This window comes from Lissotriton helveticus, chromosome 3_1, assembly GCF_964261635.1.
Source record: "Lissotriton helveticus chromosome 3_1, aLisHel1.1, whole genome shotgun sequence".
NCBI lineage: Eukaryota > Metazoa > Chordata > Amphibia > Caudata > Salamandridae > Lissotriton > Lissotriton helveticus.
In genome coordinates this window covers 1,875,185,825-1,875,202,840 of record NC_136061.1, presented here as the reverse complement: position 1 = coordinate 1,875,202,840, position 17,016 = coordinate 1,875,185,825, and the positions used below count along the sequence as shown (strand labels likewise).

Genomic DNA, 17,016 nt, shown 5'->3' with positions numbered 1-17,016 from the left:
GATATACTGAAGTAGTGCTGGGTTACAGCTAAGAGTCTTCAGCTTTGCTGGCAGCTGAAAAGGATGGGGACCGTTTAGTAATCAATGGCACGTGCAATGTTTAGGTCTAGTCTAAATGTAATAAATTACTCAATACATTATGCAATTTCGAAGACAAATTTCAAATGAGACGAACTGCTCTCACCTTCCATGAAAAGTCTGTAGATGTACATAGCGGACATTAATACAAACATATTCCTCGTGTAGTTCCCTCACTATCAGGATAACAAAACCCCAAGCTCAGGCACCGCTCTCCTTACATGTGGCAGATCTTTTTCAAAGCTCAATTGCAAGAACATAGACACTGCTCACAGTAGGTCACTTGCTACGATTTTGCAACCTCTCACAGGGTATCTTGTTAAGTATGCTTTCTGTACCTCTAATGGCGCATGCATATGCCCAAAGGTTTTTTGTTTGGGATTCCTTCACAACTTACCACAGAATGATTACTGAACCCATCTAATAAGGAAAGCGGTTAGAGAAAAGCTATTATTTACCCAGAGGCATTCTAAAACAAGACCGATTAGATTTTGAACGCAAGTCAGATGTGTTATTCAAATTAAACAAGTCCACAATTTGAAGGTACTATACTTACTCAAGCTCCTTCTAAACAGAACTTGCAGGCAAACCAAACTGGCTCATCACAATACTCCAGACAAACAAGCTCCTTACCTTCTGTAATGCCTTATCTGGAAGAAACAATATCTAGCCACAGACTCCTTAGTTTTGAATTTCCCCAAGCGTCAGACTGGATATGGAATATTTTGTTAGCAGTATGCCTGCAGGCCGGAAGGTGGAGTCTTTTGGCTCCGCATAGCTTGGTTCGTGCTGAAAGGACCTGCTGTATCACCTATATAGGCACCACATCAGCGCAATTATGTTACTTTACACGACTTTCCACACCAGAAGCGCGGATCTATGAAATGCACTGACCCGGTTGTGTCCAAACTAGGGCCCTAAAAGGTATCAGCCTCAGCCCTAGATATCTGTTAGAGCAGAGAGGATGGGTGGGTCGGTAAAGAATCTACACCATGATACTTTCTCTACCAGATAAGGCCTTACCGAAGGTCAGTAAATTGTTCATCTGATATAGACTTCTAGCTGCAGATACCTTCAAATAGATACCCAAGCAATACGAACACTGGTGGAGGGTCTGCAGACTAATTTAACCTAAGAAGTCCTGTAGGAATGAACAGTGCCCGTCCCTGTGGACCCGACAGTAGGCAGTAGCGTTTGGTAAACGTGTGTAGAGACGCTCAAGTTGCTGCCTGACAGATGTCCAGGACTGGAACTCCATGGGCCAACGCAGTTGTTGCAGTTTTATCTCTGGGGGAAATCTGCTATTAAACCTTCAGGAGGTTCTCTTTTTTTTACCAATGCGTAGCAGATTTTGCAGCAAAGAACAACCCATTGAGAGCTGGTCTGTTTCTGCACCGACCGACCTTTCTTTGCACCAACTTACCTGACGAAGAGTTGGTCATCCACCCGGAACTCTCGTGTGTGTGGTCAAGGCAGAACAATGCTATTTTTGGGTCGAGACAGTGGAGTCACTCCTCTTCCTTAGAATGATGTGGAGGAGCGTAGAAGGTGGGCAAGGTGACAGATTGGCCCACATGAAATTATGTTACCACATTCAGTAAGAAAAGCCCTAGTAAGAAGCACCAGTTTGTCAGGGAATATGGATAGGAAGGGAGGCTTGGATAATAAAGCCTGCAGCTCACGCACCCTTGGGTCAGATGTGATCGCCACAAGAAGAGCTGTTTTGAGTGTCAGCAGCTTGAAGAGGGTCAAATCTAGCACATTAGAAAGGTGAGAACCAACGGGAAGGTGGGAACATATGTACACGATATTTAAGGAATCTATTTACAATGGGAGACTTCTAAATACAATACTGGTGAACCTCATCTGGGGCACTGGCCGCAGAAGGATAGGTCTGCGGAAGCTGCAACTGGGGACCCAAAGTGGCGGCCAGGGGGTCCCTGACTTCAGAAGTTATTATTATGCCAGTCAACTTCAGTGGCTCTCCTTCTGGACAGCTGGGAGGAATCTGCAAGAGATTGGGTTTATACCTCAGAGAATGGACCGGGGTGAACTGCACTCTTTGCTATTGCCAAAAGCCAAGATTCCCGTAGATAGCCCTCCCCTATTAAAAACGGCTTTACACTGTTGGTGGAAAGCTATGTCCTACACCTCAGCGGCGATTCCTTATGCCTCTAACATTCCCATCCTGGGGATCCCTACACCACAAGGTAGGCTCACGAGGGCCAGGATACAGGATTGGGCAAATACTGGAGTGGAGGATATTGGCGCGTTCTTCGGATCTTACTTGAACACGACTCCTTTGTGCAGGCTACGGGCGCACCCCCTCATTTATATTTATTACACGCCGCAGTGACACATTACATTAGGAACACATGGGCCCCACAACGGAATGAACCCAGTCAGCATGACCTAGTGCAGCTCTCATACTATATGGGACCTGGGGGACATTTGGTACGGTGGCTGTATACTGGTGTCCGAGCGCATGGGGCGATCACACTCACCTCCTTAAGAGCGCAATGGTCCGAAGATGCTTATGTTGAACTCACTGATAAGGCTTGGAAATGTATGCTGGAACACCCCCAAGGTGGTCTCGCTAACGCAAAACTGAAGTTCATCCAATCAATGATTCTTCATTAGGTCATATCTTACTCCTAAGCGGATCCATCGTATGTTCCCAGACTCTCCTCATTGCTGCCCCCACTGCAGTGGAGATTAGGCAGATTTCCTGCATATGTTATAATCCTGGCCCTGTCTCCGTGCCTATTGGTGGGTGTGTGCAACACACTGAATACAATCACACAATTATCGGTCCCAACGGATGCCTTGAACTGCCTCATAGGTCTTCGTAAGCGCTCAGGAGTACAGAAGGTGCGACTAAAATTTCTAGACCTAACCCTCATATTGGCAGTGCGAGCTCTCACCATGAGGTGGAAATGCCCCAGATGTCAAGCGATTGCCATTTGGCAGGCTGACCTACTTCAGTGGGGAAGAGTGGAGGGCACAGCACTTTGCAGAGAGGAAGAGAGAGGGCTGAGAAAACAGCCGATCTCACTGGAATGGGAGGCTATGCTGATTGAGTTGGACTCAATGGACTTAGTAACCCCGCTGGATACCCCGCCTCCTTAGTACATAATGCCCCCTAGTAACTCCCTCACCTCAGACGTGGTGATATAGGAGCACACTTTATACCACAAGGAAGCTACAGCCTGTAGAGTGGGCTGTTTATGATGAGTTACTATAGATACCTTTGCAGTAGTGAACGGGACTGGTTAGGAGTGGGTGGGTAAGGGAGGGGGGAGTTGGGTTTACACAGGTTATTACTGTTCGTTAGAAATGTGCATAGCTTTGTTTGGCGAATCCTATATTGTGTCTCCTCAGTCTTTACTGCCAATGACATTAAGTGAGATCGTGATTACTGAACAAATAACTTACACTGAATGTTATATACAGAATTTGTATACGGAATATATAATGTAACCACTTTAAAAAAAGAAAAGACTGCCTCTGTACAATTTTACTGCATTGTATGATATAATGGAGTCATCAATTAAGTCGGTTTACTTAAATGAGGGTTGCTCAGGAAGCCTCAAGAAGGCAGAGAGGGCCGAAAGGTACCCTTTCAGAGTGCCCAGATCAGAGCCCTGCTGGACAAGAGTCGAAATAAAAAGTAAAATCTCAGAAAGGGAAGCAGAAAGAAGGTCAATAGACATTTACGTATAAGATGATACAAAGCGTTTCCATCAGCAGGTGTATACAGTCTTAGTCAAGGGCCGCCTGGCTGCCAGAATAACATTACAGATTTCCGGAGGGAGTTTGAAAGCCATCGACAGCTGCCACTCAATCTTCATGCAATGAGGCAGAGAGTGGACCGGTTCCCAACGGAAGATCCTACCTAAGGGGCAGCCTGATCGGGGGACTGAAGTTCATGTTCAGAAGCTCAGGATACCAGACTCTCCATGCTAAGTCTGAAGCCACAAGAATGACTTCGGCCCAGTTGTTTCTGATCTTCTTGGGAACTCTGGGCAGCAGTGGTATATGCGGAAAGGCGTACAGGAGGCTTGAGCTCCACTGGAGAGGAAGTGTATCCAAACGACAGCTGCCTTGGAAACTCCAAAGCGAAAAACTGCCGACACTGCACGTTCTCGGCGAAGGTGAATAGATCCAACCAAGCTTCTCCCCACTGCTCGTCCGGGTGGAGACTCAATCCTTAATCTGCTAGGTATCGACAGTTCACTTCATCCTCCCTGGATTTAAGGGAACCTGCCCGGCGTCAAACCACCAGGGAAATGCCCTGCTGTTCCATCCATGTCCAGAGATGCCACGACCCCAACCCGGTTTGTTGCAGTACCACGTGGTGGTGGTGGTGGTGTCCGTGAACACTTGTACTAGCCTTTCCTTTAAGGCTAGTGAGGCTTTTTATGCCAGTCAAATTGCCCAGAACTCCAGCATGTTGATGTGAGTCCTAATTCCACCGGAGACCTGAGTCCTCTGATCTCCACCTCTCCCAGATAACTGTCCCATCCCAGGAGAAATGCATCTGTCACTACAGTGAGATCAGGCTGGGGCAGGGAGAGGGGTCTGCCTCTGATCCAATCATGGTTTGGTATCCACCACTGCAGGTACATGGACCATGTTGGAGAGATTCCAATGATGCGCACACTGGAACTTCAGGTTCCACTGCAAACCGTGCATATGCCATGTGTCACTAACAGGGTGCAGGAGGCCATGAGGTCCAGCAGCCTCAGTCAGTCTCACCAAAATCCAGGCTACAATCAGAAACCTTGATATCAGACCACTGGCTACCTGGCCGATGACGCAGTTAGGAACAGCATGCTCATTCACACAGGCGTGAGAAGCATGCACAGCTCAGTGGCTGGGATAGAGCTGGAGTAGTTGAAAGCCTGGGGACGTGGGGTAACCAAGAGGCCTAAGGACTTGGTCAAAGCAAGAAAGTCCTAAAAGCGCTCCAACACAGTCTGCTTTGTCTCTGAAGAGATGGGTGCCATCGAAAGGCATGCCCATGAGGGAATTTAGGACATCCCCCGAAACGCAGATGTTCTTAGACAGGCAAGGCGTCTGAGCGCCTACGCCAGTGAAACCACTCTACCCAGGGAGTCTGCTGTATCCAAGCCACTTCCCTGCATCTGTAACTGCTTGGGAGATAATAGCCCGGGCCTTCTCCAGGATCTGTGGCAGCACTTGCGCAACAGCTTCCCACAGGGTGTGGTAATAGCAGCTCAATAAGCATGGGGTGTTCACGGACCATAATGAAAGAAAACATTTTCTTTCCCAAACTATCTAGCCTCTTCGATTCCCTGTGAGAGTGTGGCAGGGAATGTGCCATGGGAAGTGGAGCTCTATAGGGTAGGATGTTGGGTGAGGAAGTTTGGGTCCATCTGGGCTGCCGGCGCAGAACCAGATTGAAGGGGCCACCCCCAACCCTGTGGAGCCCAAAGGTGCTCCAGATGGATTGGGCCACTCAAAAATGAGACACATAGCCTGATAAGTCTTTCATTTGAGCGGGGTTGATCCAGCTACTGGATAACTTGAGGCTCCGAGTCGGCCCAGGTGCATGTTCCGAGGATCGTGACTTCCTCAGTCAGATGCCAGGCCAATAGCTACTTCAGGGACAGCTTCTTTAAAGACTTTGGCACTATGGCCTGGCAATTGGAGCGCAACTTGTAATTGTTTTTGCGATCCAGTCAACACAAGCACATGCAATGCGGGCCTGTCACCGACAGGGCACAGTGACAAGTGACAGTTTTTAAAACCAGTCTTACGTTATGAAGTCCGACACACCAGGAGTTGATACTCAAACCTCGACAAAACATTGAAGAAAGCCTGTCAAAAACAGAGGGGTAGCTTGTAGAATCGTCAGACTCAAACATTCTAATGAGTCAGAGCACAGGCACTGGCTGAGCAGGGGTGGTAAAACACCTTACAGTAAATACGCAGGATACTACATAGCTCTTCTCTCGGATCTGCACTGGCTGTCGCGAAAAGAAAATAACTGTAGTCCGCATGCCGAGGTGACTCCTACATAGGTGACACAGACGTCACTTCCAGCACAGACTACACTGATGACGCCATGCAGAGCCGATCAACACCACCTACCAGCGTGCAGGGGTAGTACTAACAAAAAAATCTTCTTGATCCAGTCGACGCTTAGGGAAATTCAAAGGTAAGGAATCTGTGGGTAGAATTCTATCAGATGGGAGCTACAACTGAGAAGGATTTTGAAGCTATACAAGCACAGTGAACCAACTCAGTATTCTTTTAATTGGATTTTCAGGTGATAAGCTGATGGATCAAATGCTTATAGCAGAATGTGCTCATCAACAAGAGATTTGTTGCGGAATAGGAAAATGAATTGGTGCACTCATTTCCACGAGGTACAAGTATGATGAATGGTAATTGTTTCAAGTGTCAGGAATGAGGTTGTATGCCAGTTTAACACAAGTGAATGTAGGTAAAACTACAGCTAAGGCATGTGCACACACAACTGTGTTTATTACAACACACTTCTGCAGGACTCGAAATATGTTAAAAAATTAAGACTTTGGCAAGTAAAGCACTTTGAAAAGCATTCACATAACTAACTTCTAAGGACATCTGCTTCATTGTCAGACTTGCATAACTTGCCATCTCAATTGCATTGGGGATTACATGTATTCCTAGGCTTACTACGGGGCATTTGCTTTCTGTGGCAAAAGCAAGTTTAAGACACTTGATAAATATCCAAGCACACATAAGCTTATCCCATAAGAAAGCTCTTGATTTGTTTCCTTGATGGGCAATTCTCTAGCTCTTGCTTTTTATTTCTTACTTTATGTATTACTTTACTCTTAGGATTCTCTCCTGTACCAACTGGGTTACCAGCTTTTGCGTTTCGCAGTTCCTCCTTCAGGTTGAGTTGCTTAATGTCCTGATGATGCCCCCTGCTAAGTAAACCGTTTGGGGTTGAAACATTGACACAATTCCCTATTTGCTATATGGACTACATCTTTTCACATCATTAGATACATGAAAAGCACTGTACGGCTTCTTTGGGATAATTTTTTTTTACATGTCCAAGGCAGCTTATACTGGATATCCAAGTTATTGTTCTAACCCACACATAAATTAATTGGCATCTCATTTATTACTTTGTGTGATCACAAAGCACACTGCGCCGCTATACTATTATTTAAAAAATATTAATACATCATAGTTAAATAATGGTGTGGTTCTCTGGTGCTCAATTGTGTGTACTTTGTGGGCTTATCAATTTTAAGCTGTGCTGCGATGGACTAATTATTTCAACAAATATTTGTTCTAAATAATGTGTGTATTCCCCTTCCCCTCCACCTCCCAAGTGAACCACTGTTGGATACATCCCCATTAGGCCATAAACTTCTTAACGCCTAATAGCAAATCTTTCATTCGATGTACATGCTGCCTCAAAGTAAAAAAAAGAAAAAAGAAGTCCAAAAAATTTGCAGCTGACTACAAGTTACAGTAGAAAGTTGAGGAGCAGCTCGTGATGTAAAAGCTTCCAACAATGTATAAAAAACAAAGATTGACTTCTAAGCCTCAAATGTACAAACGCAAACTAATCAACACATTCATGTAGTATTAAAAACGATTCAGACGGTCTATTTCACAAAACAGAGGGACCAATAAACAAAGAAATAATTTGTGGACGCAAGTGGAAATGCGGCCCAATAACTTTACCTGTTCTGGCTTTCTGCTAATAAGAATACTAAGCACTTTACTGAAGAAACTGGCTAATAATGGGTTGAGAGGAGATTCATTCGAAAGAAAACTGTAGAGTTTGGTAAGCAAAGACTCATCTTCGCCCAGTCTATCATTGATTTGAGAGACGTCTGATGTTAACAATTCACAAGATAAGTTTGGATATCTGAAACAAAGAAAAATCAGCAATTAGATAGTTATAAAAAATAAAACTGCATGAAGAGATTAGAAAATGAAACCGTAAATGCCATTAATTATTATACTGCATACATTCTAACATGGTTGAGCTTGCCACTTAAAATAGAAGATTGTTTAACATGGTAGGTCAATTCCAACATAAGCATAATTCTCATGTGTCTGTACTAAGATAAAATGGATAAAATTGTGCTTTGGATACCCTTCCTAATTGTTTTAATAAAATTACTGTTCTTTCAGCAGTGGTTAGTCAGTAGGTTTTTTCCTACAGGACTATACCTTTAGTAGGCCAGAAGGACCGAGGAAGTCAGCCACTTCAGGTGCTCTAAAACATCTGGGTCTGAAGCGGATCACTGTGGTAACTTAGCTGCAGACAAATCGAGGTGGTCCTTAAAGTATGGATAAGGGAGAGCAGAGGGAAAAGAAGCGTATTGACAGGAAAGTATGTTTGAATTTTGAGGCAGTCAATGTATTTTGAACACAATGGAACTCATTTAGGGGGGCGTGGCTTGGACGCCGATCGGGATGGCGGCGTGAGCTCGTAGCTCCGCGCAGGATCCCGCTATTTCTCCTGTTTTCGGAACCCTAGGCGACCCGGAGACGATCCTCCTGCCCTCTGAAGTGCGAGGGGACAGCGGGGTGCACTTGGTGAACTGCTGGGGGACTGCCGCCCCCGAGGAGACCGTGTCGAAGCAACGGCTGAGGTGTTGCCGAGGGTGCGAAGAAAATGGCGGCGGGGAGATTGGAAGGCCCCGGACTTCAGCCCTGAGCCGAGTTGTCGCCGACTGGCGAGGGATCCTGCCGGGAGATCCTGCATTCCGCTGACTGGGGCGCTAGGGTCGGCGGGGCTGTGCTCTGCGGCCACGGTACGCAGCCTTGGCTCGTCCGGAGCTTGGGGACCCTAGCTGGACACCGCCCTGGGACTTCTCCTCTCCCCCTCAGGCTCCCGAGGGGAGCGGCCGAGTGGAGTGTGCGTCGCAGGCCGTGGCTTTTGTGCCTGTGAGTGTCGGTGGAGACATTGCATTGCCGGCGACCGGCGCTGCCCACGGGCGCTGATGATAACCGAGCTCTTGGACTTGTGACGCAGCACTCTGGAATGGCGGCGACGAGTGGGTCGATGGCCGAGGGACGCACTGAGGGGGACTCGGCGATTTCCACCCAGCTGGGCGAGAGTCCCTCCCCGGAGCTCGAGCGAGACCTACGGCTGAACCAGCGACTAGATGCCATACTTGATGCGATCGCCTCGACTAAGGACGTGTTGCACCAAGACATCGCCCAAGTGGCCGTGGGCCTGGGGCTGCTGCGCGCAGATCATGCGAAGCTAGCGGACAAGGTTAAGGACCATGACCAACTATTGCTGGACCTGAAACCATCGGTGGTGGCCGCGGAACATAAGATCACTGATATGTTGGCCCGGTTGGACTCGTTGGAACGGAGGGCAGAGGATGCGGAAGGCCGCAATAGGCGGAACAACGTGCGGGTCGTAGGCCTTCCGGAACGGATTGAGGGGGAGGATGCAGTGGCCTATATGGAGAACTGGTTCCGCACTGTGGTGGCGCCGGAGGGGCTCACTCCTTTCTTTACGCTGGAGAGGGCCCACCGGGTACCTGCTCGCCCGCCGGGGCTTGGTCGCCCCCCCCGCCCGATGGTGGTGAGACTCCTCCATTACAAGGACCGGGATCTTCTCATTCAGCGGGCCAGGATGTCGGGCCCCTATGACGTGGAGAATAGTAGGGTTACGATCTTCCCGGACTACACCCAAGCGGTCCAGAAAAACCGGGCATCGTTCCTGGCAGTGAAAAAGGAGCTCAGGGAGGAAAGCATTCAGTACTCCTTGCTCTACCCGGCTAAGTTGCGGATCATGTTGGATGGGACTACGCACTTTTTCCGGACTCCGGACGAGGTTTGGCACTGGCTGGAGTTGTACAGAGCGGGTACGGATAGATCGCATAAAAGCAGGCGAGATGAACCCAAGCAGCCCCGGGTGAGACAATCGCAACGCATCCGATCCCGCAACAGGCGCCAGCGGGAGAGGCGGGAAGCTCAAATGGCGGCGGAAAAGAGGGATGCACTCGCAGCGACGGCGGCCATTACAGGGTCGCAACAGAACAGTGAACGTGCGGAGACTGACTCGGGAGGTGACGGCGGCAGGTCGGGAGAGGAACTCTCGGAAGCGGACAGTTCGAAGGGGCCGGAGGTGACCCCACAGACCTCGGATGGTATCTTTTGTGGCTGACATTGGATTGGATTACGCTAGATCGGGACTTCATGGTGGGGTGGTATCCTGTTGATAGGGGCCGGGATGCCGGGAGGGGGAGTTCTGTGCTTCAGGAGGGATGGAGGCGCGGGGCGTGGGCTCCGCTCGCTGGGGTCGGCGGTGACTCACCCCCCTTGGGCCCTTAAGGCCGCCTGTGGTGGAGACCACAGGGTAAGAGTGTGAGGAGTTGTTTCAAGGTTTGGATGGGGGCGGACATTGGGTTCGTGTGCTCTGTCCTGGGGAGAGGGGTTTGGGAAGTTTTTCTGTTTTGGGTGTGTTCGGGGAGGGGCAACTGCACTGGGGGGGTTATAAACATTCGTTATTTGATTCGGACTGTACGAAGTTGGAATGGGGACACTACCTAATCTGAAATGCCTAACGTGGAATGTCCGGGGGCTGCGAACTATGGTGAAACGTCATAAAGTCCACGCATATCTTGTACGCAGGGGGGTTCAGATTGCTATGCTTCAGGAGACTCATCTCACTAAGAAGGAATGTACTGCCTTGCAGAAAAGGTGGCGGGGCCAGGTGTTTGGCACCACCTACTCAGCGTATGCCAGGGGGGTGCTGATCTGGGTGAGGGCGGGGATACCCTTTCAATTGCTGAATCAAGTCGTGGATCCGGGTGGCCGGTTTGTGGCGGTAGAGGGGAGGTTATATGGACGGGATGTGGTTTTCTGCTCTGTGTATGCACCAAACACTGATCAGGCTCGATACCTTGATAGCCTCTCAGGGGCGTTAGCCTCCTTCCTGGCGGGCCCGATAGTGCTAGGGGGGGACTTTAACTCGATTACGGATGTGGCTCTGGACAGGTCCCATCCCCCTCTGGTGGACTCCCCGGTGCGCAGGCTGACCGCGCACAGGAAGGACTGGCAGGATAGGTGGGGGCTGCTGGATGTCTGGAGGGAGCGGCACAGGGAGGCCAGGGATTACTCCTTTTACTCTGCACTTCATGACCTGCATGTCAGGATTGATTCGGTGCTCTGCGGTGGATCCCTAGCTCCGTTGGTCTCCCATGCGGAGTACTTGGCTAGGACTATCTCAGATCATAATCCCCTATTGGTGCACATTCAGTGGCAGAGGGAGCGCTCAGTTATTCCAACGTGGCGGCTTCGGCCGGAGACACTTGAGGATCCCGTCTTCCAAGACGTGGTTCGGCAAGGCATTGATAGCTATTTCGGAATGAATGCGGACTCGGCCACGAGTAGGTCCATTGAATGGGATGCAATGAAAGTGGTGGTGAGAGGAGTGTGTCTGGGCAGGTTCTCGAATGCTCGCACGGCTGTGTTGAATGACCTTGTGACAGCGGAAGATAGGTTGAGGGACTTGGAGCGCCGCAGGCCGGCTAGACCGGACCTACAAGCCCAGCTATTAGAAGCGAAGGAGGTGGTCGCCACTGAGACGGAACGTTTGCGATGCTATGACTACAAGCAGTATATCATCAGGGCGCATGCGGAAAGGGATAAGGTGGGTACCCTCTTGGCCAGACTGGCCAACCCGGTACTTGGGGGCTCCCCGATCCTCGGCATTCGCACTGCGCAGGGAGAGATGGTGTACACCCAGGCAGCGATATTGGAGTGCTTTAGGGGGTACTATGAGGAACTGTATCGGAGTCAGCTGGAGGTGGGGGTCCAGGCCATTGCGGAATACTTGGGGGAGAGGCAGATTCCGGTCCTTGCTGAGGAGGACGCGAAGGAACTGGGCGGTCCGGTAACGCTCACGGAAATACGGGCGGCCATAAAGCATATGGCCCGCAACAAAACGCCCGGGGTGGACGGCCTACCGATTGAATTTTATCAGCTGTATGCGGATAGTTTGACACCCAGGTTGCTGACGGTGTATGCTGAAGCTTTCGAGGCTGGGGCACTGCCCGGATCCATGCAGGAGGCCTTGATTGTGCCGCTCCTGAAGCCTGGCCGGGATGCAGCAGACGTGCGGTCTTACCGCCCACTGTCCATGCTGACGGTGGATTATAAGATTCTGAGCCGGATACTGGCCACCAGGCTGGCCCCGTATATGACGGGCCTGGTACATAGGGACCAGGCCGGGTTCATACCCACGAGGAGCACGGCGCTGAATGTTCGCCGACTGGTGGGGATAATGGACGCCATCTTGGACGGGGAGGGTGCCCCGGCGGTCCTGTCTGTGGATATCGAGAAAGCCTTTGATAGTTTGGAATGGCCGTTCCTAGACGGAGTTTTGGAGAGGTTTGGAATGGGCGAGGGGTTCCGCAGATGGACAAGGGTCTTGTATGCATCGGCGACGGCGAGAGTACGTTTGGGCGGCCTGGTGTCTGCGGCGTACCCGGTGGGCAGGGGCACGCGGCAGGGGTGCTCTCTGTCTCCCCTGTTGTTTGCTCTGGCAATGGAACCTTTAGCGGTCCATGCGAGGTCGGGTGTCGAGTACATGGGGATAGCCAGGGGCGAGCAGTGGCATTATATATCGCTTTATGCGGATGACTTGCTCCTGTACCTGGCTGACACCTCCCGGGCGTTGGCCGGTGCTATGGAGCTGCTGTCGGAGTTCGGCCGGCTGTCGGGTCTTAAGGTCAATTGGGCGAAGACTTGCGTGTTCCCGCTGCGAGCGGGATCACCTGCTCCTGACGGCGACTTGGCCGTGGTGTGGGAACCATCTTGTTTCACCTATTTGGGTGTTCGCATTTATCATGCTACCGCGGACCTATTGGAGGGTAACATTGGTCGCTGTATCCGGGCACTGCGGGGCAGCTTGTCTTTCTGGTCGACCCTCCCGCTGACGGTTCTGGGCAGGATTGCCCTTTTGAAGATGGTAGCACTCCCCCGCTTTCTCTATTATTTCCGGACGCTGCCCATATGGATTCCCCAGGGGATCTTCAGAGACCTGAGGTCGATGATTATTGGCTTTCTGTGGGGGCATGGTCGCCGCAGAGTGGCCCTGAACACGCTCCTCCGCCCTAAGATGGAAGGAGGTATGGCTGTGCCTGACTTCGAGCTGTATTATCTAGCGGCACAGCTGCAGGTTCTTACACAGAATGTGGCTAGGGTGTTCAGGGGTCCGGAGGTGGACCGGGATCGGGGGATACGACGCCATGTGTTATCCTATATTATCATGCAGCAGAGGCTTGAGTTGCGGGCCCTCACCGTGGAGGAAAGGACGCTCCGCTTGTGTTGGCAGAGGAGCCTTCGGAGAGCGAGGGCTTCGCGGCCTTATGCACCGGAGATTCCGATCGGCATGCTGACGGCCTTGCCGCATGGGGGTGATTGGTCCCCGTTGCTGGCCTGGGAAGAGATGGGATTGCAGGTGGTTGGCGATTTGTACATAGATGGGGCGTTAGCACCGTTTGAGGTACTCCGGGATCAGTTTGGGCTGCCTGACGGGGGGTTCCTCCTACACGCGGCGGTGGTGGCTGCCGTACAGAAGCACTGGAAAGGGGGGCTCGTAGAACCAACGACGACTATGGCGTGCCAATATGTGGTGATGGCAGCTGGTACGGTTAAAGCTGTGACGTGCCTCCATAATAGGATGCTGCATGAGGGTCTGGAGCCACTCCTAGGGCTCAAGACTAAATGGGAGGAGAGCGTGGGCCGCCCCATACCGGATACGGCATGGGGACACATCCTGCGGCGTACGTGGAAGGGCACGAGAAATGCGCGCTTTCAACAAGTACATTTCTATGTGCTTCATAGGGCCTATTTAACCCCGGAGAAGTTACAGAGGTACTTCCGGGTGCCGGATGCCCGCTGCCCACGGTGTTCGTCTTTGGGTGCGGACATGGATCATCTGTTTTGGGGTTGCCCGCAATTGGGGACCTACTGGGCAGAGGTAGGGGAACTCCTGAATGAAGTGTCTGCCAGGGAGGTGGACTTCGATATGGCGGCGTGCCTGTTGCTCTGGTTCCCGCACACCAAACGCACCAAGGTGACTAGCAAATTTATTGACCTGGGTTTGATACTGGCGCAGAGGGAGATATCGTGGCACTGGAAGTCTAGGGGGGGGCCCTCGCTGCGTAGGTGGAAGAATGAACTGCTGCGGTGGTCTGCCTGCGAGAGTGTGCTCCGGATGAAACAGGCTGTTAAGTTGGGGAATGAGAGGGTTTTGGACGCGGCGCGTGCATGGGAGCAGGTGGTGCAGGCCTTGCGTGACTCGATGGTGGATGACGGGGATGGGGAGAACTGAGCCGGTGGACACCACGGGGCACACACGGGAGAGTTAATTTCCGCGCTGTGGTGGATCCATCTAATTCGACAGGGCGAGGGGTACTCCTTGCAGTTGCCAGGGGGGGGGGGCTTTGGGGGGGACTGGTTTATGGGACTTGGGGTGGGACGGAAGCCATTAGGGGGTGGCTCGCCTGGGTGCCTAGGCTCTATTAGGGAGGCTGCGTGAGGTGGAAGTAGGGGAGGGCTGGGGGAGCGTCTAGGCGGGTTGGGACGGGGGCGCTTAGGGGTGGCCCCGAAGCGCGGGATGTCACTGTATTAGTTTTGGGATGGCTGCCGGAGATTTTGTTGTGGGGGGGGGGGGTAAAAGCAGATACGTACGATGACTCTTCGACCATGGTCCCTGTGGGACTTGCACTGTGATTTTCTCCTACTGCTTGGAACAACATGCCGCCCGGCCCCTGGGATGCGGGCTGAATGGCTGTGTACAGTTTGGATTTATTATTGGACGGTGGGGTGTCACGAGGGCACTGGTTGATTGTTTGTCTCCTGTGGTTTCTAACTCTGCAATAAAAATATGTTTCAAAAAAAAAAAAATGGAACTCATTTAATGCAGGCGTTAGCAAAAGGCAATCAGAATCTTGGGGAATGGGGCGTTTGAAAAACGAGCCCAAAAACTTCCCACTGCTTCCGAAACCGTGGCTAAAAAGGTTGCCACTCATCATCATGACATCGGATGGCTAGTCTCAACTGAAAGATATGACTCGCCTGTTCACAAGAGTCCAAAACACCAAGCAGTTGCTTCACTAATCTCTGGAGCCAGAGATAGACAGAATACTAAATTGGTATCTAGTTTGCCACTGGTAACTTACAGCCACCACTAATACAGCTGGTGGATACAAATGTAAAACCAAAAACAGAGGTGTTGTGGGCCTATCTGCCAGACACTGCCCACGTCTTGGTTTAACCTTCCCCGTCTGGAAAGTAAAGTTCGATATCTGTTTCTATTTGGAGACAGATTCATCTCTTGTAAAACACGTAAATCTTTCCTACACCTGTTCTTTTTTTTTTTAGGTCTCGCCCAGACAGAGCTTGCGCTGTCTCTTTGAGCTGTAGTTAGGATACAGGCATGACGCTCTGCCCACTTTCTACCCATGTTTTTTTAGTTGGCTCTTGTCACTGTCCTTTGTAAATGGTGACTTTTCATTGGTCAATAGGCTTAGTAGTCCCTATTTAGTACCATAGTTTCTCTTCTTGTAGCCTCCCAGTTACATGTGTTGTTACTTGGTAGGTTTTAATTACAGCGCCCGAGCACTATTTTCTTATAAGGATTTCTCCTGACTGCTGTTGCGGGAATGACACGCTCTCCAACGCGCACCTGAGTAGGTTGATGCTCCCACCAATGCTTTACTGGTCACAGACGACTTATCTTCCTCTCCTACGGTGACAGTGATGAAGCGAGTTTCAGAAATGTATTCATTTCAGCTTGTGAAGTCATATTTCCATAACTGAATAAATAATACTAATGATCTGTGCTATGTGTGTATTAATTCAACCTAGTTTGAAGTTGTATTTACAAAGAACACGCGGGAAACTAACATGTGTACTTATAAATGGGCAATATGTTGCATCTTCATGTTTGTGGAAATAATAAATTAATTTTGACTATTGTCATGTTTTGATTAATTGCGGCTGTTTAATTGGTGGCATGTGGCTATTTTATGTATGCTTTTGTCTATGTGGTGTCATTTTATTATTTACAGGTGCATGGAGAATCCTGCTGAATTTAATGAAGAATGGTAGATATAAATGCTGCTTTAATTGTTTGCTTTTTGCTAGGTAATTTAGACTAATGGGTTAATCATTAGTAATAGAGGGTGGGTAACAGAACAAATTGTATTTCTTGCATTAATTACTCTTTGGGTTTGTTTATATAATAGTTTTCGTCAAAGTGGTTCTGGGCCTAGTGCATTCGTGTTTGGCAAAATTCTGCTCGGAGAAAAGCAAGAGTCCATCATGGAAAAATTCCTTCTGCTGAAACATGTTGTCGTGATGTAAAATGAAACGTGATGAGCTGACTGTTCTTTAGTCAAGCAAGGCCAAGGCCAGGAACCGGCAGAGGAGTTTGACAGACCGAGGAAGTTAGGATTTTCTTTCAGTAAATGTTGCAAACTGGAGGAAGCTTCGCAATTCGAAAGCTAAAAACAATGGACTCTAAGAAAGTGACGGAACTGATGTTCAAAATTTGGAATGACACGATGGCCTGTCACTTGACAGCCAATGAGAACTCGTTTCGAGCAGAAAAATATACTTTTACTTAGATTAGTTTAGCGTAGAAAGGGTATAAAAACTCTTAGCCTGGGAAGAGAGCGCTGCTTCTTGCTGACATTTAGATGGGTGTGTCGTGCTGCAGTTCTCTTTTGGAGCACGTAAGAGACCCAAAAAGACTTTTTATTCTTTGTTCTTTAGGGACTTAGGATTTTGATAATGCCAATACTATTGTTTTCTACTTGATTTATGCTACTGAATTTTACTTAAATCATCGTTACAATTTACAAATACATTAATAAAAATGCTCTAATAAAAATTTCTAATGCAATTTCTAAACAAATAATT

The 17,016-nt window shown here is 49.6% G+C and overlaps 1 protein-coding gene across 10 annotated transcripts in view; it reads right to left on the bottom strand.

The window, feature by feature from the left end:
- The window catches only part of PPP6R3 (protein phosphatase 6 regulatory subunit 3), a 1,896,334-nt gene that overhangs the window by 1,585,053 nt on the left and 294,265 nt on the right, over positions 1-17,016 (bottom strand). For all 10 annotated transcript variants that reach the window (XM_078682862.1, XM_078682861.1, XM_078682859.1 and 7 more), the window contains one exon: positions 7,795-7,981. In XM_078682862.1, coding sequence (XP_078538988.1) covers positions 7,795-7,981 — 187 coding nt within the window. The remainder of the gene's footprint in view (positions 1-7,794; positions 7,982-17,016) is intronic.